This window comes from Sorex fumeus, unplaced genomic scaffold (genome assembly GCF_029834395.1).
Source record: "Sorex fumeus unplaced genomic scaffold, SorFum_2.1 ptg000044l, whole genome shotgun sequence".
NCBI classification, from domain to species: domain Eukaryota; kingdom Metazoa; phylum Chordata; class Mammalia; order Eulipotyphla; family Soricidae; genus Sorex; species Sorex fumeus.
The window spans coordinates 31,783,326-31,809,430 of record NW_026606101.1 but is presented as its reverse complement, the minus strand read 5'-3'; the positions used below and the strand labels follow the sequence as shown (position 1 = coordinate 31,809,430).

General features: G+C 37.2%; 1 protein-coding gene across 3 annotated transcripts in view; it reads left to right on the top strand.

Moving 5' to 3' along the window:
- TASP1 (taspase 1) overlaps positions 1-26,105 on the top strand; it is a 326,252-nt gene that overhangs the window by 11,884 nt on the left and 288,263 nt on the right. For all 3 annotated transcript variants that reach the window (XR_008793468.1, XM_056121835.1, XM_056121834.1), the window contains exons 2-4: positions 1,619-1,835; positions 7,524-7,591; positions 11,182-11,250. Coding sequence is in view for 2 of the 3 variants with exons in the window: in XM_056121835.1 (XP_055977810.1) it covers positions 1,691-1,835; positions 7,524-7,591; positions 11,182-11,250 (282 nt within the window). In the remaining variant the exon portion in view is untranslated. The remainder of the gene's footprint in view (positions 1-1,618; positions 1,836-7,523; positions 7,592-11,181; positions 11,251-26,105) is intronic.

The following is a 26,105-nucleotide window of genomic DNA, read 5'->3' as shown; positions in this document are numbered from 1 at the left end:
GCGGTGCTCGGGGGACCATATGGGGTTCTGGAAATCGAACCCGGGTTGGCCACATGCAAGGCAAACGCTCTACCCGCTGTGCTATCGCTCCAGCCCCAGACAGTTTTTCTTAAGAGATTATTGTGACACACTAATTCTTCAATTACATTTTCTTTTCTTTTTCTTTTGGTGGGTTGTGGGTACCCAGGGCTTTTATTTCTGAATCTCTTATAAAGGAATTTCTGGTGGGGACCGGTAATTGAACCCAGGCCCTCTCCCTGCAAGGTGAGCACTCTACTCATTTAGCTACAGCCCTTTAATTGCATTTTTAATAAACAATGTGTCCAACCTTTGTAATTAATTTTTATTTCCTTGTATTGCATTTTAAATTTATGAACCTTTTGTGTTTTTTGTTTGTTTGAACCTTACCTGGTGGTACTCAGGGCTTATTTCTGGCTCTGCATGCAGAGGTCAGAGGTTATTCTTAGCAGGACACAGGAGACCATGTATGATGCTGGGTTGAGCCAGAGCTGCATGCCTGAACTTTATTTTCAATCTGTGGTTCAGAGTTCTTCAGTTTTGCCTTTCTTTACATTTAAAAAAAAATGTGGCCAGTGATTGAAAAAAAAAAAAATTAGAAGATGTTCCTTTGGGGCTGGAGAGATAGGGCCATGCATGCGGTCAACCTGAGTTCAATTCCTGGATACCCCATATGATTCCCTGAGCACTGCCATGGAGTGTCCCTGGGGCCATTCCCGGTGGTACCCCTAAGTACCACTGGGGGTGGCCCCCCAAACAAAACAAACAAAAAAGATGTTTCTTTAAAGGCCAGGGCTATAACTCGTGGTAGAGTACATGCTTCATGTTTGAAGTCCTTTGTTCAGTTTCCAGCACCACTAAAAATAGTCCTTTACAACAGAGATGGTCTGAGAAACTTTACAAGTTGTATCTTAGTCTCTATTAATTCCTGGTTATAAAACTCATTTAAGCTTTATTACATAGCATTTCATTAAATAACTTAAAATTAAATAACAGCTTAATAAGCTGTTACACTGAAACATTTACATGTTTCCAGAAACCAGGAAAATTATCACAAAGGAATGCTGATGCTAATTAAATAAGAATTCACTAAGTGTCTGTCTGGGGGCCAGGAATGTAGCTCAGTAGTAGAGAACTTGCTTGCATTAAACTTACCCAGTGTCATATGTAATTATATCTCAAGGCTAGAAAAAAGTAGTAAGAAACAATATAGGCTTTATATGAAAGTTCAGTAATGGCCAGCATGCCATCACTGTAATTCTAGAATCCCAGAGATTATTAGCATTTGGTTAGAAGGGAGTAGAAATATATTTAAATTGAGGGTTTTTTTTTTTTAAAAAAATGTAGATATGTAGATATAAGAAAGATAGAGTATCTTTGGACTCATTATGAAGTCTTTTTGCAGCAGTTCTTTGTTTATTTGAGTGTAAGTAAGCACTGTCAGTGGACGGAGAGATTTAAATTTTAACTTTTTTCATATCACATTGCTCAATTAAATAACTTTAAAATCAGATTTTTGAACTTAATCTTTTTGTGAACTTACATGTCATGTGTGTTAGTGGAAAAAAAATGCATACAATCTTTGCCTGTTTTCCTTTAGGGTAATTCCTCCTGCAGTTACTTTTGGATGGAAGTATGCTCTTTTCCCAATAGAAGATGGTAATCTTGGAGAATGACCATGGAGAAGGGGATGAGTTCTGGAGAAGGGCTGCCATCCAGATCATCTCAGATTTCGGCTGTTAAAATAACAGCCAAGGACTTGGAAGCAAACCAGTCACATAAAGAGAAGCGAGGGGGCTTTGTGTTGGTGCATGCAGGTAAGCTTTGAGCGAGTTTATTGGAAGACGAAAATAATGACTATTTTTTTTGTATGTTAAAGTACACTGAATTAAATTTCACATCTGGCAGATGCAAAGGCAGAGAGGAGTTATAACCAAACAGATTAGCTTCACAGACTGAAGTTGCCTACTGAACTCCTGATCCATTCAAAGGTCTTATATTTGATTTTTGTTTTGTTTTCTTTTGGGATCACTTCCAGTGGTTCTTGAGGACTGCTTAGGAGTAGCTCCTAGCAGTGCTCAGTGGGTTCAGGGATCAAACCCAGGGTCTCCAGATGAGAAGCCTGGGCTCCAACACATTGAACTATCTCCTCATCCTGAAAGATTTTATATGGAGAACTCTTCCTATGTTATCTTCATTACTTTCCCTCAATATTTACCTTTATCTCATATATCTTATTTCATATAATAGATTTAGTATTAAAACCAAAGTAATTTTTCTTTTTTTAGAACTCTGATTTGTATTTTTAGAAGTTATGCTGCTGTTTAGGTGGAATATAGATCTGTGAGTGTGTGTGTATATATATATGTGTGTATATATGTATATATACATATATATATATATATATATAGCGCCATGTATTTAAGACACTGTATGAAGTATATAGTAGAGGCATCTGAGTATTTGTTTTAGGTGAATCTGACATGTGGCCTCCCTTCTTGAGCTTTCTGTTGGATTGTCTTCTGGCCTACCCCTTGGGCTTGGGGCAGCAACCCCAGCACAGTTCCTGTTTAGTATGTGCTCAGAGGTTTGTTGGTGTAAACCCATCTCCTGCCAGCCTATGACAATTTGAAAGTTGAGTGAGTCTTCCCGTCATTTTTTTTCTTTTCAATTTTTATTTATTTATTTATTTATTGAATCATCATGAGATACAATTACAAAGCTTTTATGTTTGAGTTCTAGTCATACAATGATTGAACACCCGCCCCTCCACCAGTACACATTTTTCACCACCTATGTCCCCAGTATCCCCCCACCCGTTCCCATACAACCTGTCCCCCTGCATCTGTGACAATTTCCCTATTTTTCTCTACTTTTGGTCTTCCCATAATTTTAGTATTGGCAGAGGTAATGAAGCTCTCTCTGTTGGGAACACAATGCTACTGAAAAAACATTAGCACTGTAATACTGTCCTCCCATTGTTCATCGATTTGCTCGAGCAGGTCCAGTAACGTCTCCATTTGGCATATGAAATACGTCACGGGTAGCTTGCCAGGCTTTGCCATGTGGGCGAGATACTCTCGGTAGCTTTTCACCCTTCTCGGAGAAATCGAACCCAGCTCCGCCAAGCTGAGCCTACCATGAGCAAGCAAACGCCCTTCCACTGTGCTATCACTCCAGCCCATTGAAAAAGCATGTTTATGTAAATTTCATGACTTCATCTTTTCTGACAGCTACATAGTGCTCCATTGTGTAGATGTACCAAAGTTTCTTTAACCAGTCATCTCATGGAAAGTATCATGCTAAGCGAAATGAGTCAGAAACAGAGGGACAGACATAGAAAGATTGCATTCATCTGGGGAACATAAAGGAACAAAGTAGGAGACCCAAGAATAGCCGAAATTAGTACCAGGAATTTTACTCCACGGCTTGGAGGCCAGCCTCACATGCTAGGGGAAAAGGCAGCTCAGATAGAGAAGGGAGCACCAAATAAAGGGTGTTAGGAGGATCCTCTCAGGATGGGAGATACATGCTGCAAGTAGACTATAGTCTGAATGTGATTTCCAATCAGTGCCTCAAGTAGACTATAGACTGAACATGATTTCCACTCAATGCCTCTTTTGCAAACCACAACACCCAAAAGGAGAGAGAGAACAAAAGTGAATGCCCTGCCACAGAGGCAGGGTAGGATGGGGGGAAAAGGGGGGTGGAGGGATACTGGGATCAGTGGTGGTGGAAAATGGGCACTGGTGGAGGTATGGGTACTCGAACATTGTATAATTGAAACCCAAGCACAAAAATTTTTAAGTCTACAACTGTACCTCATGGTGTTTCACTAATAAAAATTAAAAAAAAAGAAAAAACATTATTGATGCCTTTATTTGAATAGACCCATATTAGGATCTAACTAAGATTATAATCAGTGAGCTAGATTGCTTTTTTATTTGGTGGGGGTGTGTGTGTGTGTGTCAGACCACACTCAGGTGTTGCTCAAGGACTGTTCCTTGCTTTGTATTCAGGAGTGACTCCTGTGGTGCTTGGGATCCATACATAATGTCAGATTAGATGGATGCAAGGGCAAGCCCCTAACCCACTGTACTCTCTCTTTGGCCTTAGTTTGCCTTCTTAATATTATAATGATTAATTTAAAACCAGTATGAGGAAGAGAATTTAGCATATGACCTTGTTGGTATTAGTGCTACAACCAGGTTGAGAACCCCTTAAATGGGCTCTTCAGTCCTAGTCTAGTACTATTGCAGTGCCTCAGTTGATAATACCTACCTCAGAGGACGTGGACAGACACAGCAAGGGTTCAACCCCTGGATTCCACATCATGGAAGAGTGTTGGGTTTTATAGCACTGCAGCATCTAGGGCTATTCAGCAAGGTTTTCTTTAGTAATTTTATTACTTAAATTCAGAGTCTAAAGTTTATGCACTTTGTGGACGGAGAATGGCTGAGACTTTTTAGCTTTCCTCAGACAGCCAAGCAGGAGCAAGGGAGCAAAACTGATTTTGATTAGGGTTATGGAATGGAGTTCTTTCTGTTTGTTTATTTATTAGTGGTAGAAAGTGAATGCAGGCCTTCACACATGCAAGGCACAGTCTTGACCACTGAGTTATGTCCCCAGGAGTTGTTTCTGAAAACAAAACAACACTACAAAATCCTCAGTGGTAGAATACATACCTTGCTTGTGTGATGACTCTTGCTTTGATCCCTGGCACCAGATCACCAAACCAAAACCAGGTTTAATTTTCTTTTTCTCAAGTGATTTTCTTTTTCTTCTTTTTTCCTTTTATTTATTTATTTATTTTTTATTAGTGAAACACCATGAGGTACAGTTGTAGACTTAAAAATTTTTGTGCTTGGGTTTCAGTTATACAATGATCAAGTACCCATCCCTCCACCAGTGCCCATTCTCCACCCCCACCAATCCCAGTATCCCTCCTACCCCCTCAAGTGATTTTCAAAGAATTTAGGTAAATTGTAGACATAACCAAATTAGAAGACCTTTAGAACCTTCAGTTTCCTCACCGAGTTTCTACTCAGTGTATTGGAGGCATATCTTTTATAATAGCAAATAAGTTATACACCCCCCTCTTACTTTCTTTTTCTTCTTGGTTTTGGGATATACCTAACAAGAGTACAGGATTTACTGCTAGCTGTGTGCTCAGGGATCATTCGTGGTAGTTTGGGGGACTGTATGGGATGCTAGTCATCAGACTGGCAGAAGCATGCAAGTCAAATGCCCTACCTGCTGTACTATTACTCCGGTTTTTCCAAATGAGTTCTTTTATTCAGGATGAGTATTTTTAAAATTTATAAGAAAGGCCTAACATTTTTGACAAGCAACAACACAGAGCTTTGGATTAATTGGAAAGTTGCTTTCTGTGGTGAATAAGGTTGTACGTGACTCTCAGATATAGACTGGATGATAATGCTTTGTAGATTGAGCTGGTGCTTGTGGCTGGCAGTGTTAGGAGAAATCTGAGTTACGGTGTGAAGTTACATGAATAAAGGATGACCTCCCCCTGCTAAATTATACACTTCCAGATAAAAGGGTTGATTATAGAGAAGTATCTTTTAAGGGGCCCTTTTTTGTGTGTTCAAGGACAAAAATTCATTTCCTTTTTCAGCTTAAAGATCTTAAATCTGTGTGCTTTTGTTTTCAAGCCCTAGAGAACTAGAGCTTGAAATTTTAGTTATTTGAATAGTATGTTCTTGATATTTTCCCTCAGATCTGTTGACTGAATATATTGGTTACCTAATGTTAGATAAACTAAAGATTTTAAAAACTTGACTGTTTTTAAAAGAAACCTACTGTAACAACATATACAGAATGCTAATATAATTTGCATGAAGAGAAAGTAACTGAAGACACAGCGTAAAGAAAGTGGTATACAACACCCAAAAGGAGAGAGAGAACACAGGGGATTGCCCTGCCACAGAGACGGGGGGATGGGGGGATGGGGGTGGGAGGGATATTATCCATGGTGGTGGAAAATGGGCACTGGTGGAGGGATGTGTATCTGATCATTGTATAATTGAAACCAAAGCACAAAAAATTGTAAATCTACAACTTTAAAAAAAATAAAATAAAATAAAGGGGGAAAAAAAAAAAAAAAAAAGAAAGTGGTATAATAAAAATTTAGCTAGATCCTGTGCATATCAGTTGGTAGGTCCTGAGCCTACATTTTCTTTGTAAATTAGTGCTAACCAAAGTTAAAAACATATTGAAGCCATGCTAAGATTCTTTAAGTCTCATTCTAAGAATGATTTCTATGTTAATCCATTAATACTATTATGCATAAAGTTACCTGTTTGATAATGGTGTCCCATGTTTCCAAATTCCTACGCAAATATTAATCTATTTTAGACAGACACATTTCACAGTAATTTTCTTGAGGTTACTGCTGGGTTTTCGATTAAGAGTAGAAATAACCAGACTTTCTAATAGGCAATGGTGAGGATGTGATCACTGAGTTTTTTAAAATTATTATTATTAATTATTATTTTTATTGAATCACCATGAGCAACACTTACAAAGCTTTCATGTTTGAGTTTCAGTTGTACAATGATTGAACATCTGTCCCTCCACCAGTGTACATTTTTCACCACCAGTGTCCCCAGTATCCCCCCATCCCACCCCTTCCCTTGCCTCTATGGCAGACAGTTTCCTTCTTACTCTTGCTCTTCTTTTGGGCATTATGTTTTGCAATAAAGATATTGAGAGGCCATCATGTTTGGTCCTTTATCTACTTTCAGCACACCTCTCCCATCCCAATTAATTCCTTTAAACATCATTGACTTAGTGATCCCTTCTCTATCCCAGCTGCCTTCTTCCCCAGCTCATAAGGCAGGTTACCAACCATGGAGCAATCATCCTGGCCCTATCTCTACTGCCCTTGGGTGTTACTCTCATATTATGACATTTTATATTCCACAGATGAGTTGAGTCATTCTATGTCTGTCCCTCTCTTTCTGACTCTTTTCACTTAGCGTGATACTCTTCATGACCATGCACTTACAAGCAAATTTCATGACGTCTTTTTTCCTAACAGCTGCATAGTATTCTATTGTGTAGATTTTAAAGTTTCTTTAACCAGTCATCTGTTCTTGTGCACTTGGGTTGTTTTCAGATTGTGGCTATTGTGAACAGTGCTGCAATGAATGAACAAGTGCAGGTGTCATTTCTTCTGTTCTTTTTTTACACTCTCAGGATATATTCCCAGAAGTGGTATTGCTGGGTTAAATGGGAGCTCAGTTTCTAGTTTTTTTGAGAAACATCCATATTGTTTTCCAAAAGACTGGACCAGTCAGCATTTCCACCACCAGTGAAGGAGAATCCCTTTCCCCCACATTTTCAGGACTCCTTACGGTAAAGTCAGGGATTTTACATTCAATAGGAGAACATTAGTTTGTATGAACTATTTACAAGCATTTATAAACAAGGTTTCTGATAGTTTTCAAATAACTAACAAGTGGGTGCTTTTTTTTCTACTACAGGTGCAGGTTATCATTCTGAATCCAAAGCCAAGGAGTATAAACATGTGTGCAAACGAGCTTGTCAGAAGGTATGCACTGAATGCACATGATCGAAACATTTCTCCCAGAAAGCAGTTTATCTTGAAATTCAAAGGTTTAAGATTTGTTTCATGCTGTGACATTTGGTTTGGGCCACAGAATTTTTTTCCTCATTGTTGTGGAAAAATTTGTTTTGTTTTACTTTGTGTATTTTGCTTTTCAAATGATGCTTAAGTCTCCCCCCCTTCCAGATTTAAGTATGTAGTTTTGAAATTGTGAACACAATCATGTATCTTTTAATTTTTGCAAAGTCCTTGAACTCAATAAAATGGAGAGGGAAAAAATCTCAAAGGCAACCAATATCTTCCTGTGAAGAAAAATATAATAAAGTTAAAATGGGTTCTTAGGCAGATTATTCTGTACTGTTTCCTTCTGTTTTTCATCATATAATTTGTATCATAGCAACTTCATTGTCATTTCTGAGTTTAACTTTATCCTTACATGCATTTGTGATTTTCTTTATTTTTGGATTTTGAGGTTTTGTTAAATTGTTGAATAACTAACATGGTGGCAGAAATGGGGTCTGAACAAGTATTGTTTGTTTTAATTTTGATCCTATGTACTCTTGTAACAAGTCTTTCATTACATTTTATAAAAATAGATGCTAATTGGATATTGTATATCTAGTACATATGGACCTCTGTCCATTCTTTTATATTTCCATACCATTTATAAGAATTATGCTTTATTAGAGATCCAGACTCTTTCTTACAAATGAAATTCTATAGATAAATAAGAATATTTTGTTGTAGGGGTTTTGTTGTTTTCTTTTTGATATTTGAGTCATTTTAATATTCTAGTGCTATGCATAACATTAGCAATATTCATTGAAACCTATTACTGAAGCTGAAAATGTAATATAACAATATAATATAAAATAAAAAGTATTTGTCAATTTACTATAATAAATTTCTCCGAATAAAGTCTTATTAAGCTATTATAATGATTCTCTATTATATTTCTAACATTTCTATGTGCTTTTAACAAAATTAAAGTCTAATGTTACATAAGTGTTTATTTATTTGTTTATTTTTGCTTTTTTTTTCACACCCAAATACTTAGAGGTTACTCCTAGCTCTGCACTCAGGAATCTCTCCTGGCGGTGCTCATGGAACCATATGGGATGTCAGGGATTGAACCTTTGTTGGCAACATGTAAAGCAAACACCCTGCCCTCTTTAGTATCACCCTAGCCCCTACATAAATGTTTAGTGATTAAAAAATAAAATGGTTTAATAATAGTAGTAATCAGCATTCATACCTCAGTGATAATATTGTGATAAAAATTTAGGATTTTGTTTTAAGAAAATTATACTGTTCTTTAAGCTATTTTAAACTGTTTAAGAGAAATACTTACTTTTATGGAGTCCTTGAAATCCAGGGCATTTAAAGTATCAGTCCTTGCAGTTTATACAGTAAATGAACTATTTAAACATTTAAAGAGGAATACAGGTGTTAGTTTTTGAGTTTGTTGTTGTTTGCTAGGTTGGAGTTTTTTTTTTAAGTTGGGGATTCAGTAGTTGACTTAAAAACCACTTTCCCTGCAAGCCAATAATAAATCAGAATTCCCAAAGTGGGAAATGAATTCATCTGCTTTTTTCTCTTAATTTGTACCAAGGAAGCAATATTACTTTATAGACCTTTAGTTCTTTAGTTTATAATATAATGGAATCATTTGTTAATCTAAGTTATACCTAGACATGATACTATCAAAAATGCTTTTTAAAAAAAGTGCTTTTTAAAAGAATAAATACAGATGGCCAGAAGGCACATGAAAAAATGCTCTGTACCAATAATCATCAGGGAGATGCAAATTAAAACAACAATGAGATATCATCTCACACTACAAGACTGGCCCACATCAAACAGAAAGAGAGGAGAGTGCTGGCACGGATACAGGGAGAAAGGGACTCTTACTGATTGTTGGTGGGAATGTCAACTTACAAAAAGTCCAGTCCTTTTGGAAAACAATATGGATATTCCTCAAAAAACTAGAAATCGAGCTTTCATACGACTCAGCAATACCACTTATGGGAATAAACCCCAGGACTCCCAAAACATACTGTAGAAGAACTACCTGCATCTTTATCTTCATTACAGCACTATTCACAATAGCTAGAATCTGGAGCCAGCCAGAGTGGCTGAGAACAGATGACTGGATAAAGAAACTGTGGTACATTTACACAGTGGAATACTATGCAGCCACCAGGAAAAAATAAAGCTGTGAAATTTGCTTATAAATGGATGGACATGGAGAGTATCGTACTGAGTGAAATGAATCAGAAGGAGAGGGACAGACATAGAATGATTACACTCATTTTTGGGATATAAAAAAGATGTATGAGACTAAATACTTAAAGGACAGTAGAAAAAATGATACAGGAATATTGGCCTGTGGTTGGAAGCTAGTTGCAAGTGATGGAGGTGGGAGGGCAGTTAGGATAGAGAAGTTCACTATGACTGATAGTTGGAAATGATCACTCTGGACAAGAACTGAGTGTTGAAAGTAGGTAAAGGGATAAACACAATAACCTTTCAGTACCTGTATTGCAAATCATAATGCCCAAAAGGAAAGGGAGAAAGAGAGAGAGAGAAAGAAAATGCCTGCCACAGAGGCAGACTAGGTAGGAGGGAAACTGGGCATGTTGTTGGTGGGAAAGGTAGGCTGGTGAAGGAAAGGATGTTGGAACATTGTATGACTGAAATCCATGCAACTTTGTAAACCTGTGAACAACTTTGTAACTGTGTATCTCACAGCAGCGATTCAGTTAAAAAAAAAGTGCTTTTATCTAAGGGTTCTGAAATAACACTGTGACTTAGAGTCACTGATTTTTATAATTATAGTAACTGGAGATAAATATTCAATATTCAATTACCAATTACCTTTTTGAAATATAGATTGTCAGACTATTTATACCAGATTGCATTTTTATAACATCAACAGCTCTTTTAAATTGTCCTATGATGATGAAGCTGTTTCACCTAATACATTCCTTGCATGTTGAAGTTAGTAACTAGATATTATTCAGTTTTATTTAAAAAAAAATTAACTGAGCTATACCAGAAGTTATCCTTGCATCATTTTATTTTATTTTTTATTTATCTTTTATTTTAAGGGTAGATGCAGATTATTAAGGATTCAAAACAGCTGTTTACATCTTCTTTCTCCTCTTTTTTTTAAACTTTTTATTAGTGAGACACCATGAGGTCCTTGCATCATTTTAAACATAAAATTATACACTTACTTATTTGAAACAAGTTTCAAAATTTTATTTTAAAGTATGGAATGAAAGATCAGTTTCCTATTTCTTTTTTGATTTTTGGGCCATACTTTTTGGAGCTTTTCCTGACTTTGTGCTTGGGGATTACTCTTGGCAGTGCTTACGGGACCACGCAGTTCTAGGGATCAAACTCAGGCCTTCTGCATGCAAAGCATGTACTCAGAACTTGAGCTATTTTATTTTCCTAAAGAGCAATTTTTATTAACTCTGAGTGTCACTGACACTTTAAATCTTTGGGAAATTAATGGTATGTTTGAAAACTTGTAGTTTTTCAATGAATAATCTTCCTTGATTTCATAGGCAATTGAAAAGCTACAGGCTGGTGCTCTTGCGACAGATGCTGTGACTGCAGCTTTGGTGGAGCTTGAGGTATTTCTTTTCTTTGTTTATGCTATAGTTTAAAATATATATATATATATTTAAAAATATATATATAACCTTACAATATATATAAATTTATATATATTTGCATTTCTGTTCACTGTTCTTTAATGACATGAACTGGTTGAGTTAACCATTAGTTATATGATCCATGTGAACAAACTTATGCAGATGACAATGTTATTGTTAGGTCATTTTCACTGTAGACCTCTCTGAGCAATATAAAAATTGCTTTATTTATCTCCCCCAATTGTTTCGTTAGATTGATGACTACAAATATTCTTGGTGATTGGAAACCTACATTTTCTCAGTATTCCTGAAGTCATCACTTCCCCCAAAGTAATATATTTTCCTAACAGATATGTTTCCTGGAGCGATTCTCTCTCAAACGTGCCTTGTCCATTGTGATTGTTAGGTTGGTCTACAATTGGCTGCAGACATTGAGAAATTGAGAGAAAAGACTGTTTGCTGTAATATCTTTGTACTCCAGAGTAAAGATCTCTGGGGACTCTCAATCAAGAACCTTGAGAATATGTTTGATGCCTTGAGACTTTTGCTGCACAAAATTAAAGATGGGTTTATATTAGTCAGATTAAAAGATATTTGTATTTGTGTGTGTGGAGCAAGGTAATTTTTTTTTTTTTAAATTTGTTTAGAAAGATGTGAAGGGAGAAAAAGAGAGAAGTACCTGTTTGAGAGAGAACACAGGCTTCTCCAGAATGGAAATGAGATACTTGTGCAAGGGAGAACATGGACTTGAAGAACAAGGCATATTTGTAATTATGTTAATATCCTCTGAACAGGCTAGTAGATGACTAGCTGAGATGACTCTTGGGGAATCCTGATGTGAGGCTAACATACATTAGAACTCGAGGGAGGAGTTGATAGAATAGAACTTCCTAAAATTCACTGACTGTGGCTCTTACAGTTTTGTTCTTGTGTCATGGCTTCTCCACTTAGTTATGCAAATCCTTGCTTTTCTCTGTGAAAATTGCCCAGGCATTTCTTTAAAAGCCTAGTCATGTCTTTTTGTGTAATTCTGCTGCAGTTCTGATCATGCATTATAGATTGAAACCATACCTGTTGCCTTCAACTTGATCCTCGTGTTGTCAGGGAAGGTGAACATACACGGTGGGCGCCAGTTATATTGTAGTTTGATTCTTTTTTTTTGGGATGACGGTGGCACACATGTGATGCTCAAGGCTTACTCTTGGCTCTGAATTCAGGGATCACTCCTTGTGGGGCCTGTGAAACCGTATTGGGTGCCAGGGATCAAATGTGCAAGGCAACTGCCATACCTGCTACACTGTCCCTTTTGAGGCTTCAGATGTGGATATATGCTCCCCTTTTATTGTGACGATTACATCTTATACTTGTTTAATACCTCTGTGTGTCTCAGGGTACTTCACAACCACTTGTTGGCTTAGTCTTCTTGTTTATATGGAAATAATCATTCCTATTTCATACATTGTGATGATTAGTTGTGCTTTTTTCATATGAGAATTTCTTAGAGCAGTATGTGAAAGATAGTAACTATCCCTAATTGTTAGAAAATATTAGTACTATGAGGTCCTTTGGAGATCATGTGTATTACAAAAATATTAATGGCATAATGATAACTTATAATATTAATTATATATTGTGGGTTACAGAAGAAAGCTGATAAAAGAAGAGACTAATGAATATACTTACCACTCAGTTTTACCATTACTCAAGCGCGCTTACATAAGAAACTTCATAGAGCTTACTTCTGTTAACTGGCAATCACTGTCCTTTATGTAGAAGATGTTATTGTGAGGTTACCAATGTGTGGTATCAGTGTGGGTTTGGGGAACGAAGGTAAATGAGTAGCTGGGGGATATGGCAACTATGAATACAAAATAAAGTAAGCTTTGTTCTTTCATCTCAAAATATTTCTTTCTAGTCATTTTTTACCTTGTGTATTTAATTATGTATTTTTCCCAGATGAATTAATCCTACTTTAAATATTGATCTGTATACTTAAAATTTATTGAAAATACATTTTATAATAATAAATTATACATGAGTAAGCAAACTTTATAGTTTTAAATGGTAATCTGAGTTTTTTAAGAGTGTGGATATATGAAATAGCTTTTATTCTTTTAAATCACTGAACATTTTTTTTTTTTCTGTGTGTATTCTAGGGATCAAACCTAGGGCATCACACATACAAAGTGAGGCTCTTACACTGACCTATATGAAGTATTGTTGTTTTTTTCTTTGCTTTTTAGGTTACACCTGGCGATGCACAGGGGTTACTCCTGGCTTTGCAGTCAGGAATTACCCCTGGCAGTGCTCAGGGGACCATATGGGATGCTGGGAATTGAACCCGGGTTGGCTGCATGCAAGGCAAATTTCCTACCCGCTGTGCTATCACTCCAGCCCCTATGAAGTGGTTTTTAAACGAACTAGATGGCTCTGTGTGCAATGTAGTGCATTGGATTTCTAAACAAATTTGTTTAATTTTTGGATCACATCTAGCAGTTCTCAGGGCTTACTCCTGGATTGGCACTCAGGAATCACTTCTGGTGAGACTTGGGGGACCATATACAGTTGGATGAAGTTGGTTCTGCTGCATGCAAGCAAAGTGCCTTACCCATTGTACTATTTCTAGCTCCCCCTTTTTTTGGGGGGGGGGGAGATAATGTTATGTAGGAAATAGCATTGGATAATGTGAGTGAGTTCCCTTTTTTTTTACTAAGTCTCGGTAAGAATTTCAGTTATTAAGAATTATTTTTTATGTAGAGTCTGAAATCTGTTTTAGTAGTTTAAAGACTCAGGTACATTATCTGGAAGGATTTTCCTGAATCTTTGTTCTAAGTTATGTTTACACTGCCTCTCCATTTTCAGTTGACTTGTGTGGTTGTGAATCATTGCCTTTCAGGGAAGGTAGAAAACAGTACCCTTACTACTGCAAGGCTTTCAAATGGTGTTTTGCTCAAGTATTATAGTAGTTTGAGCCAATGGAAAGATATAAGAAAACCAGAATATTATATTCTCTGTGCTAAGTAAGTAACAATATTATACTCTTTTAGCCTACTAAAAATTTTAGAGTCTGATTTATTCTGTTATATTTAATTTTATAACATCTGTATTTAATTTGGATCAGTCTTTCTTTCAAGTTGAGCTAACTCTTATCCTTTTTATTGTATAGATATAGACAGTAATACCTTTGTATTTTGATTTTTAAAAAATGTGTACTTAAAAACAACCATCCGTTTAAAATTTGCCCGTTATATTATTTCATAGAAAGATAAAATTGGTTTGAATTCCTTGAACACTTTATTAACTGTGAACTGAAATCTATCCTTTCCCCCAACCCCCACACCTGTGCTGTGTGGTTCCTTCTGTATGGGACTCGAGGGTCAATCCTGCAGATACTAAGGGTACCAGGTTGTATTAAGGACTGAATACTGGGGCACTCATATGCAAAGCATACACTTCAGACAATTTTAATGTCCTTAACTGGCTGGAAGAGGTGCCTGACTTTTTATTTTAAAAAGTATGTGCATTTTCACTTATTTTAAATATTGAAAGAAACAGAGATCTTAACTTTATACCAAGAGAAGGAAGAGACATGGTGAAAGGGAAGGTAGAAAACAGTACCCTTACTACTGTAAGCCATATATTTATATACACATACATTGTGTGATAATATACACATAGCACTCATGCAGACCACAAATACACTTACATTTCTTCAGTTTTTTTTCTTGGGAACCAATCACTTTGTACTGTTGCATTATTCTTGTTTTCCAGACAAATGATGAGTGATATTATTGGAAGGCTTCACTTCTGTGCACAAGCAGGGGTATTTATGAAAAAAAAAGCAGGGGACATTTCCTTCACTTCGATGATGTGGAGTCTGAGTGCATAAGCTACTGCTTCTTAAACTGATCTGCCCCTCCCTTCAGGGTCTTGGGAGGGTAGGTCACCATTTAAGTGTTCTGCTCTTGTAAATAATAATGATAAGACTCCAAAGTGCAGCTTGTTTATCTCCAAAATGATGGGGAGAAAGATAGAGCTACTTATACAATATACTTTAATAATTTATTTTTAAATATTGATTTGGTCTCATTGCTTCATTAGGTATTTATAGCTTTTTATCATAGCTGAGATTATAAGTGTTGGGAAAGCATCTTCTATTTATTGGGTAACTGATTTTACTTACGTAAAGAAGATAAATGTTGGGAAGCAGTTTGATCTGTACTCCTGGGGCTATAAGGTTATTAGACAGTTTATTTTATCACTTTTTTTGAAATAATTTTGGTCTGAGTAGTGATTGTGATTGCAGATTTTCATTCGAGACCATATTGTCTGCATTGCACTTAGGATAGTCCTGGTATGAATTTTTTATAGGATATTGCATATAAATCTAGGTGAGTCAGGATGCCATTGCTAAACTACAATGTGTTTCAGGAATTCTGATAGAAAATGAACTAATTATGAAAGAGTTGTTAACACTCCTTTCATACGTTGGTATTTAAGAAAAATATGAGACCTGGTTTACAAATTATCTAATGAGAATGATAGGTACAGTATGAATAATAGACATTTTAGGGGTTATTGTGTAGTGCTGAGAGAATTGATTAATTTTAAAGATTTTGCTGAGATTCAAATTTTTTTTTAGATTTTGGTCTTTTAAAAACTGGTTGTTTGCCACCAGCAGGTCAGTCTGTACCTGTGAGGTGAGTCCATCAGCAGCCTGATGGCGCCTTCAGACTTTCAGATACCCCAAAATTGCTGCTGTGCCTTTGGCCAGATCCCAAAAACTTGGGGCAAAGTTTACCAAGAAAATAAACAGCCAAAAGTTAGATATGTGGGAAACACACCCACAAACCACCTCCGGCTCAGCTATATAATTGGAGGCATAGCCTCTTTGGTTCCTGATTAAACTGCTTAATGGCCATGATCCCAGAGACTCAGAAAGAAATCTCGAAACCCAGTGGCTTTGGGCAGAAATGCGTCTGTTCCCTGCAGTAGGTTACTGGGGCTGGGCCACTTTAGGTGGGAATAGGTTTCGTGCCTTGGCCTGTTCCCCTTGACTGCCTGGCGACTGTTATCCTTCAGAGGCCACTGGACAGTCAGGTTTGGGCCCTCAGTGACGAGACACGCAGGGCCTCATGGGATGGGGGTGGAGCTGGTCCTGTCCTCCCTGCCCCAATGAGACCCCAAGTCATTGCCCACAAATGGCCTCTCTGGCTCCTGATCAAGCTGCTTAATGGCCATGATCCCAGAGACTCAGAAAAAAAATCTAGAAATCCAGTGGCTTTTGGCAGAAATGTGTCTGAACCCCACAGTAGATTACTATCGCTGGGCCACCCCAGGAGGGGAAAGGGTGCTGTCCCTCTGCCTGCTTCCTCTTGGTGGCTCGGTGGACGCCATCCTCCAGAGGCCACTGGATAGTCAAGTTTGGGCCCGCAGTGATGAAACTTGTTGGACCTCACAGGATGGGGGTGGAGCCAGTTCTGTCCTCCCTGCCCCAATGAGACCCCAAGTCATCGCCCACGAATGGCCTCTCTGGCTCCTGATCAAGCTGCTTAACGGCCATGATCCCAGAGACTTCGAAACAAATCTCGAAACCCAGTGGCTTTTGGCAGAAATGCGTCTGGAACACACAGTAGGTTACTGTCGCTGTGCCACCGCAGGGGGGAAAGGGGGTTGTCCCTCCACCTGCTTCCCCCAGCGGCTCGGTGGCTGTCATCCTCCAGAGGCCATTGGACAGTCTGGTTTGGGCCTGCAGTGATGAAACATTTTGGGCCTCACGGGATTGGGGTGGAGTCGGTCCTATCCTCCCCACCCCAACGACACCCCAAGTCATTGTCCATGAATGCCCTTTCTGGCTCCTGATCAAGCTGCTAACGGCTATGATCCCAGAGACTCAGGAGCAAATCTCGGAACCCAGCAGGTTTTGGCATAAATCCCTGCTGATATAAGTGTTAAAATTTTGGAATTTCAAAATCGCGTGGCCACTACTGCAGCCATGCAACATCATATGTTATTCATAACCAGCAATAGAAAACAAATTGTCTACTGTTGCCTTTTCAGCAGATCTGAGTGTTGGGGTAAAATCTCAAATCATAATGGTGGGTCTGGTGTCAAAATATTGAATGTGATCAAAGTACAGAGAGAGTAATGTGGAAATCATCTGCCCCACAGGTAATGGGAGGGTGTGGGATGGGGGTATACTGGGGTTGTTGGGGGTGGAGAATGGGCACTGGTGAAGGTATGGGTGTTTCATTGTATTACCGAGATTTAGACCGGAAAGCTTTGTAACTGCTTTCATGGTGATTCAATAAATACAATTTTAAAAAATAAAAAAAAGTGAGGTGAAGTTCATGAATAATTCAATCAGCTAATCAGTGGCTGAATAAATAGCAGTACTCCTACATAAAGAAAAATAAAAACTGGTTGTTTCATTACGTAGTATATTGTGCATTGAAATATTAATAACCACAGCTTTTAAATATCATGTAGGGCAGGGCTGAGATGAAATGAGTCTTTTCTTCTTTGTTAAAAAGGTTTTATGGAGTTTGTGCTATTTGAAATGGACCCAGTCGTTCTTTCCTTTGTTGTTTGATTCATCTTCTGAGGCTCATATAGTCAGGGGAGATGTATTTTATGGTTGAAGCAGTGTGCTTTTGTCCAAATAGATTCATAAGGTTTTTTTTTTTTTCTTTCTGGGTCACACCCAGCAATGCACAGGGGTTACTCCTGGCTCATGCACTCAGGAATTACCCCTGGCAGTGCTAAGGGGACCATATGAGATGCTGGGAATCGAACCTGGGTCGACTGCGTGCAAAGCAAACACCCTACCCGCTGTGCTATCACTCCAGCCCTGTAGTTTGATAAGTTTTTATAACTACTAAAAACAGTTTGTTGTTTGAGAATTTCTATATAATTCACTGTGATGTTTATCATTTTTAGAATTACTTGAAGTAGTGATTTCTTATTCAGATGGCTATGAGTTTGGATTTTGGAGGAAAAACTAGTTACTATTATATACTTATTATCCATAATACTGCTACATATTTATCTGTATTTCTCCCTCCCTCCCTCCCTCCCTCCCTCCCTTCCTTCCTTCCTTCCTTCCTTCCTTCCTTCCTTCCTTCCTTCCTTCCTTCCTTCCTTCCCACTTTATCCTCTTTCTCTTTGTTTCTTTCCCTTTTCTTCTTCTTTCCTTTATTTTTTGAAATATGGTGCTAAGATGCAAGTGCTCCACCACTGAACTACATCCCCACCCACTAGCGTTTATTTTTTATTTGTAAAAGAATAGGAGCATCTATTCTATAACCATTTCTGTTTATTTGGGAGAGTGAATAAAGTTAAGTAAATGAACATCTTCTCACATTCCCCACCCAGAAATAATCTTTAAGCTGAGGGTGACTGAGAACTTCAGTGATCCCTGGACTCTTCCCCACCTCTCTCCCATGGGATTGAACATGTTGGAAAGACAGCTTGATACATTTAGCTCACATGTACACAAGGCCCATTAATCAGAATGTGACTGAAAAGTCTAATTTTAGACTTGCCACCCTTGAAAAGTCTCATTTTTCTCTTCCACTGGTACATCTTTTATTTTCTGTAGTTTGGGGAAAGTCCTGTTTTCATGTATGTAAAACAAGGAGTTCTGTCTTTTTCCCTTTGTAGTAGTTAAAATGTTTTCATTGCATGAGATTTGAGTTTTGGCTTTAAATACTCTACTCCCTCCCCCCCCCCAGTGAATTATCATTGTTTATTTCAATCAGAGAACCTATTTTGCCTGTTTAGCAGTATTCCCAGTGGTGCTTCAGAATTTCTGTATATTGCAGCTGTATATAGAGTCTTTATGTTTCTCTGCATTTTTTTTTGTTTTATTTTTTTGAGGTGTACACACACAGTTACACTTCATGGAGTTGCATCCTGCCAAGTCTCCATGTTCTTCTTGTGAAGAGGCAGAGAAAAGCACCTCTCCCAAGAATTTCTACCTTCTGACCAAGGGAAATGTGTCCTGAAGAGCTGTATGCAGATGGGAGGCAACTTGTTTGCATGTACTGCTGCTAGAGCATTGATTTAATTAGAAGACAGGCTGTGGGTGGCCATGTGCAGACAAAGAAGCACCAGACAACCCAGTTAGCCTGGGAGAGTCAAAGTAAGTTGCGTTTTTTAAAACACGCTTTTTGAGTACTGATGCTGATTCATGCCGTTAGTACTAAGCGGCAACTGTTAATGTTTGTATTTACACATTAGTACATCTGTTCTTTTTCTATGACCTTAGACATTAAATTAAGTATTTAACACAAAGACCCGCCTAATAGAAAAGCAGTGAATTTTTTCCTCATATATATGTATACGTGTGTGTGTGTGTGTGTGTGTGTGTGTGTGTGTGTGTGTATATATATATATATATTTATTTTAGACAAAAAGAAAAAATTCAATGATTACATTGTAGATTTATTTTACATTACATCAAAACTGTTTGATAGCTTTGGACCGGGTCAAAGCAATATAGAGCTGGTTTTTGTTTTACTTTGTATTGTTAGGAACTTAAGAATTATTTCAGATTTTTTTGCCAATTTTTTGATGAGTTATATGGACCTTATTTGTCAGATGTATTCATCATGGTGAATCTGGTAGAAGATGAGGTCCAAGAAGATAGGACTTAGCAGTTTCTTAGGAGTATGTAACATTAAGTCTGAGCCCTATTTTTGCTCTCCAAGTTGTTATTTTCTTCCAATTTAGAACTCAACTTTGAGTCAGTTAGAGCTACATTTTGTAGTGTGGTAGTATAGGTAGTAATTCTATGTTTTGTTTTTGTGACAGCAATTAAAATTTTTGTCAGTGCAAAATGTTTATTATATAATAGAGATATTACATAACAAGTATTTAATCAAATTCATCAGCTCTGAATATATAGTGTTGATTATTAAATCTGTGTGTGTGTGTGTGTGTGTGTGTGTGGTGGGGGGTGGTATGTGTATGTATGTGTGTATGTGTTTGGTTCTATATCATTTGGACATCAATTTTGTAATCTAACATCTTTTTTGTTTTTGTTTTTTTTTTCTTTTTGGGTCACACCCGGTGATGCACAGGGCTTTCTCCTGGCTCATGCACTCAGAAATTACTCCTGGCGGTGCTTGGGGGACCATATGGGATGCTGGGAATCGAACCTGGGTTGGCTGCGTACAAGGCAAATGCCCTACCCGCTGTGCTATCCCTTCAGCCCCCATCTGCTGTTTTTTGTTGTTATTTTTGGTAATGAAGAAGCCAAGCAAAGGTATTTTTGTGTTCACCAGAATCACAGGTTGATATCACAGTGATCAATCTAAAAGACTGCTTTTTTGATTTTAAGTTTTTGTAGTCTCTCAAACTCAGGTCTTTATGGAGAATCTGGAAAGGAATGAGGAAGAAACCTAAATTATGTAATTTTTAAGAATTTCATGAAGATCATATCCAAAATCCTGTTCTAAAGTAAAACAAAGCATTATTTTTTTTTAAATCATACAATTACTGAATTTATGCTTGTAGATGTAAGTTAGACCAGTGAAGCAATGCATTTCAGTATAGCAAAGCAAACATTTAAAATTGAAGCTTGGCATTCTAGTCCAAGGATGTTGTTTGTCTATTCCCATCGCCAGGACATTTTACTGGCAGTCATTCTCACTCAGGGTCTGCTTCCTGTGTGGTATATATATTTTCTGACAGTTCATGATGTGCTCATACTGTAACACAGGACTTCAGGAGGCTCAGAAAATTCATAGTGAGGAATTTTCTTAGGTCCACCCCCACTAGAGTTAGTGTAGAGGTTAACGTTTTCTAATGGTTTCTAAGTCTTTTCAGTCACCAGAGGCTTTGTTACATGTTGTATGTTAGTAAAATTTTAGTAAAGTCCCCAGCCCTCCCACTTCCAAGGATGTCCTCACCTCACATTTAATAGAAGGGTGGTTCAAGTTATAATTTTGTGGTCTGTTAGGTTGTTTTCAGCAGTACTTTCTTAGTATTTGTAAACATTGTTAAAAGGTGTAATTGTTTTGGCTGAAGAGGAGGATAAATGGATGCCCAATTTTTCTTTACGAGACAAATAGCTCTGTTTGTCTTTTCTGTTGTAGTTCATGTGGAAAGAACAATTTCAGGTACTGTGTGTGCTAACCTCTTCCTGGACATAACAAAGAATCCAACTAAAATAAAACTTAAAGCTATTTCAGATGTGCACTTCTACTGAAGCCCATATATATATTTTTTAGAGATTTTTGGTTTGACAAGTAGTTCTTTGTACTGAAGCTCTGTGACTTTGAATTAAAAAACCATGAAAATAAACTGTGGTGATGTCATTTTTCTGCATAATTATATTATGTGTTTAATAGCAAATTTGATAAATTAATATTAGGAGGTGAGTACAGACATGTAGTGCTATTGTATTTTTTTTCACTATTTTAATGAGATCACACATCTTTCTGCTACATCAGAAATAATGTGATGTAGATATTGCTCTGTTGATGCATTGAAAGTCATGATAATTTGTTATTTGCTGTTAGTTGAGTGTATTAATCTCTTCCTGTGGTGTTATTTTATAAGGAGTGCCCCCATTATTTTACTGTTATTGAGGTTATAGTAATGCTAATGTTTATGCTTTGGTGAAAAAAATTACTGTATCTCTACCAATTCCAAAGTGTCAGACATTAGGGTTCTTATGTTACTTCTTATTTTTATTAAATAAAAATTTCAATAAAATAATTTAGAGAAATGGGTCCATATTTTTTGGACAGAGCAAGATCAACAAATGTTAATGAGCAAATATTGACATGGTTATATTGGATGTAGCAAGAGATCATAAAATGTCATAGTTTCTAACGCCTGTGCTGTTCTTTGTTTTTTTAAAAAATGTTGTCTTTTGTATAATTGAACAGTTAGAAATCTGTCAGAGATATTAAAACTGGATTTTCAATATGCTGTATTTGACTTAAGTGGTTACAGAGTGTGATGCAAACAAATGTTCTCTCAACTTACATTCAGGATAGCTAAAATATTACTTTAACACATGTTAAAAGTAGAGCATTGTAACTATTTGGCTAGATATAATTCCGGGCTGTCTAAGTTGAGTAATTTCCTCAGGCATTCCAACTTTGATCAACCACAGCAAGAACTTTTAGCATGTCTGTAAAGCAGCCAGTGCATCTGTAAATATGTCCCGAGGTAGAGAGAAAAAGAAAATGCCAAAAATGAAAGAATACTTTGTCCTTAAGGAGCAGTTGCAGAATGAAAATGGAAGGCTTTTTGTTTCTCTAGGAACTCTTTTTAGATAATTGAGCCTCTGATGGCCAAGTATACCCTGTGGTTCTATTTTAATGAATGAAAAATAACTTTATTTGGACCCATTAAAATGTTTCTGGCTAATTTTACTGAAATTTATTGGATAAAGTTCAGCAATTCTTAAACTTTTCTGTTTTTATTAATTTACTATTAATTGGCTAAAAATGGAAACTTCAGTAATATATATCTCAGTAAAGCAGGTCCTAATTGATTGTAATTGAATAGTATTTGGACAGAAATATTCATTCCCTCTTTGGGGCTGGCGTGATAGTATAGCTAGTAGGGTACCTATTTTCCATGCTGTCTACCCAGCTTTGATCCCCAACATCCCAGGTGGCCTCTGGACCTGTTAGGAGTGATCCCTGAGTGAGTGCAGAGCCAGGATTAAGTCCTGGCACAGACAGGAGTGCTCCCCTCCCTCTCCTCTTCCTGACCCCCTCCCCCCCCAAAAAAAAAGAGATGAGGCATTTGCTACCACTGAGCTTTATCCCCAAGCTCTTATCCAGAGAACTTTAAAGTTTTACTGAATTACTACATGCAAACTGAATATTACAGTGACCTAGCTATGTTCTTTTCACTTTTTTTTTTTGTTGTTGTTTCATGATAAACCCCCAGTTAGTTCTAGATGTGAAAATTCTTCCTTTTGGGTTGAAGTTATACCAGTTATTTGGGAGTAGTCATCATTTTTTATGTTGTAGATCTAGTTTTTCGTATTCTCCAGTTATCATTGAAAGCAAGATTAAATAAAATTACTAGCAAATAATAAATTTATCAATTTCATCCATTTTTTTTTCAGAAATAAAAATCTTTCATTTCTTTCCAGAACTAGACAAAGAGCAGTGTAATTGATGCATACCCCTTAAGCTCAAACTTTATACCCTAAAAGAAGGTGCAGAGAATTGCAAAAGGGCAAGTTGGTTAGGAAGATGAAAGTGCAAAGCAATTGATAACCTAGTTGTTTTGTACAGAGATGGAGACTTGAGTTGATTTCTGAATTGGTTATCTTGTTGCTCTTTGTTTGCTCAGTAAACATTGGTTTTCTGAATGCCTTGACTTCTTCGACATTTAGTACTTACTTAATTTTCTGATGGGTTTCTTCGATCATGAAATTATCAAACTTCATACTCAGAACATACCCATCTTCTTATAAAAACTGGGAGTTGGGGGTAGCCAGAGACAGTACAGGAAGTGAAGTGCTTGCCTAGTATGCAGTTGATTACAGTTTAATTCCAAGCACTTTATATGGTTCGGTGAGCACCGCCAGGCATCACTTCTGAGCATAGAGCCAGGAGTTACCCCTAAGCATTGCTTGGGTGGGGCCCCCCAAGTCAGAAAGCACACACCTGTTTTAAACCATGTGGATCTGGGGAGTAATTTATGGATTGTTACTATTCTTTGTGTGATTATATCTTTATTTTTTCACATCATTTGAATACTGCCATTCCCCCTCATATGTGACTGGGTTTTTGTTTGTTTTTTTGGGTCACACCCGGCAATGCTCAGGGGTTACTCCTGGTTCATGCATTCAGGAATTACTCCTGGCGGTGCTCAGGGGACCATATGGGATGGATGCTGGGAATCGAACCTGGGTCGACCTCGTGCAAGGCAAACGCCCTACCCACTGTGCTATTGCTATCGCTCCAGCCCCAGTTACTGGGTTTTTAAAAATAAGTTCTCTAAACTACTAGCTTCAAGGAGAATACTTCATTCTCTCAGCAACTTTTTCATAATGGCAGATCACCAGTAGATAAAAGTTGTCACTACAAAGTTCAAGGGAGCTTTGGTGAAAATACATATTATTGTTCTTATAGATTCTGGGTAGAAAACTCTTATGATCAATTTCTAGAAGCCTTGAGATACAAATTTTAATTGCTTTAATTAGAATATTGACTAACAACCTGGATCTCCTTAGTATAGATAGATTGACACATGGTTTTTAGATTAATGCAGGTTACATTACCTTTTTTTGTATGTGGGCCACACCCGGTGGTGCTCAGGGCTTACTCCTGGCGTTGTGCTCCGGGATCACTCCTGGTGGGTTTGGAGTTTCAATGTGTTATGCTGTGGATTGATCCCAGGTTCGCCACTGCTTGCAAGGCAAGTACCCTGCCTGCTGTACTGTCTCTCTAGTCCCAAATGACTAATTTATTATTGTTTTTGTTTAATTTGAAGGAATTGAGAATATTTAGTATTTTAAGTAATAAACTAAGTATGACAATAAAAATCACTATCTGCTCTTAAAAACTCATGTGTTAAAGAGCTAGTTTGATTGAAATCTGTATTTTGTAGAAAACTGAAGACTTATCAAAGCTCAGACTTTGTGTTCAGAGAACTAATATACTTTTACAGGGTAACATAGGCCAGAGTTTGCAAAAAAATTTGTATGTCAGTTGGCCCACAAACTAATTCTTAAAAATGGAAATTTTTTTCCTAAGTTTTGCCAACATTCAGAAACCAGGATACTAATAAAAATCTGGTTTCCTAACATCTAGAGAAAAATGAAATCTGGCAACATGCATAATGTTTTCTCTCTGGGTTGCAGTCTTTTTGAGTATAGAAAACTGTAACTAAGACTATATTTCAATTTAAGGTCCAGCTGAAAGTAAGACTTGGGCAGAGATGCAAACTTTGACTTATTGTAAGGGTTAAGAAAGATGCATTGATAGCTTAATTGGCATTTACTTTAGTGGTTGTAAATTGTTGCAACAGGGATTTCAACTGGAATAAGCTTTTGATTTAGTTTTATAAAATTGGACTTGGACTTAAGTATTAACTTAGTATTTGGAAATGAACTTCAAATCAAACTAAAGACTTCTCAAAAAAATTTCTCATTGAAGCAATTTGAATGGGAACCAAAGTATATCACTCCAGAAAGTTTTTAGTTGGAGTTGAAGCAAATCAAAATACTCTGTGACCCAACTAAGCTTAAGCCAAGTTGTTTATTTATTTCTAGTCCCAGGAGTAAAATGTCATTTTTAGCATTTGTGGTGAGGTATGTACCAGAATGACCAGTAATAGCATATTGAACCAATTTCTAAACTTTGCCCTGCAAATCTTTTGAAGGATATTTGGCTTCCTGTGTCATTTATCTAATCTTGATTATACTACTACTTAATGCAGAACATACTGAGAAAGATTATTGATTTGCATAATATTTGTGATTGCATCTGAGATGATTACCTGGAAAACTTTTATCAGTCCTTTTACCAGTGACTCACAGTTTACTAATTTCTGTAAGTCATTCAATTTTTCTTTTTCTCTAGTTAAAACTGAATCCTGACTAGAGTGGTTACTTTTGTTTGTTAGTTTTTTAGGACTTCTCAGTCAGTGCTCTGGGGGCCTTCGGGCCATCTCTGCTGATACTCCAATGATCAGGTGAACTTTCATAGCCTCACTCTAGCACTTTGAGCTATCCCCTCAGGTCCTGAAGATTGGTTAGCTTTTGTAGCATCTCAGGGCTCATTTTTACTTTCTTATTTTACAATTTTTCCATGTTATTGTTGATGTCTTTAGAAGCCTCTCCAAGATGAGGT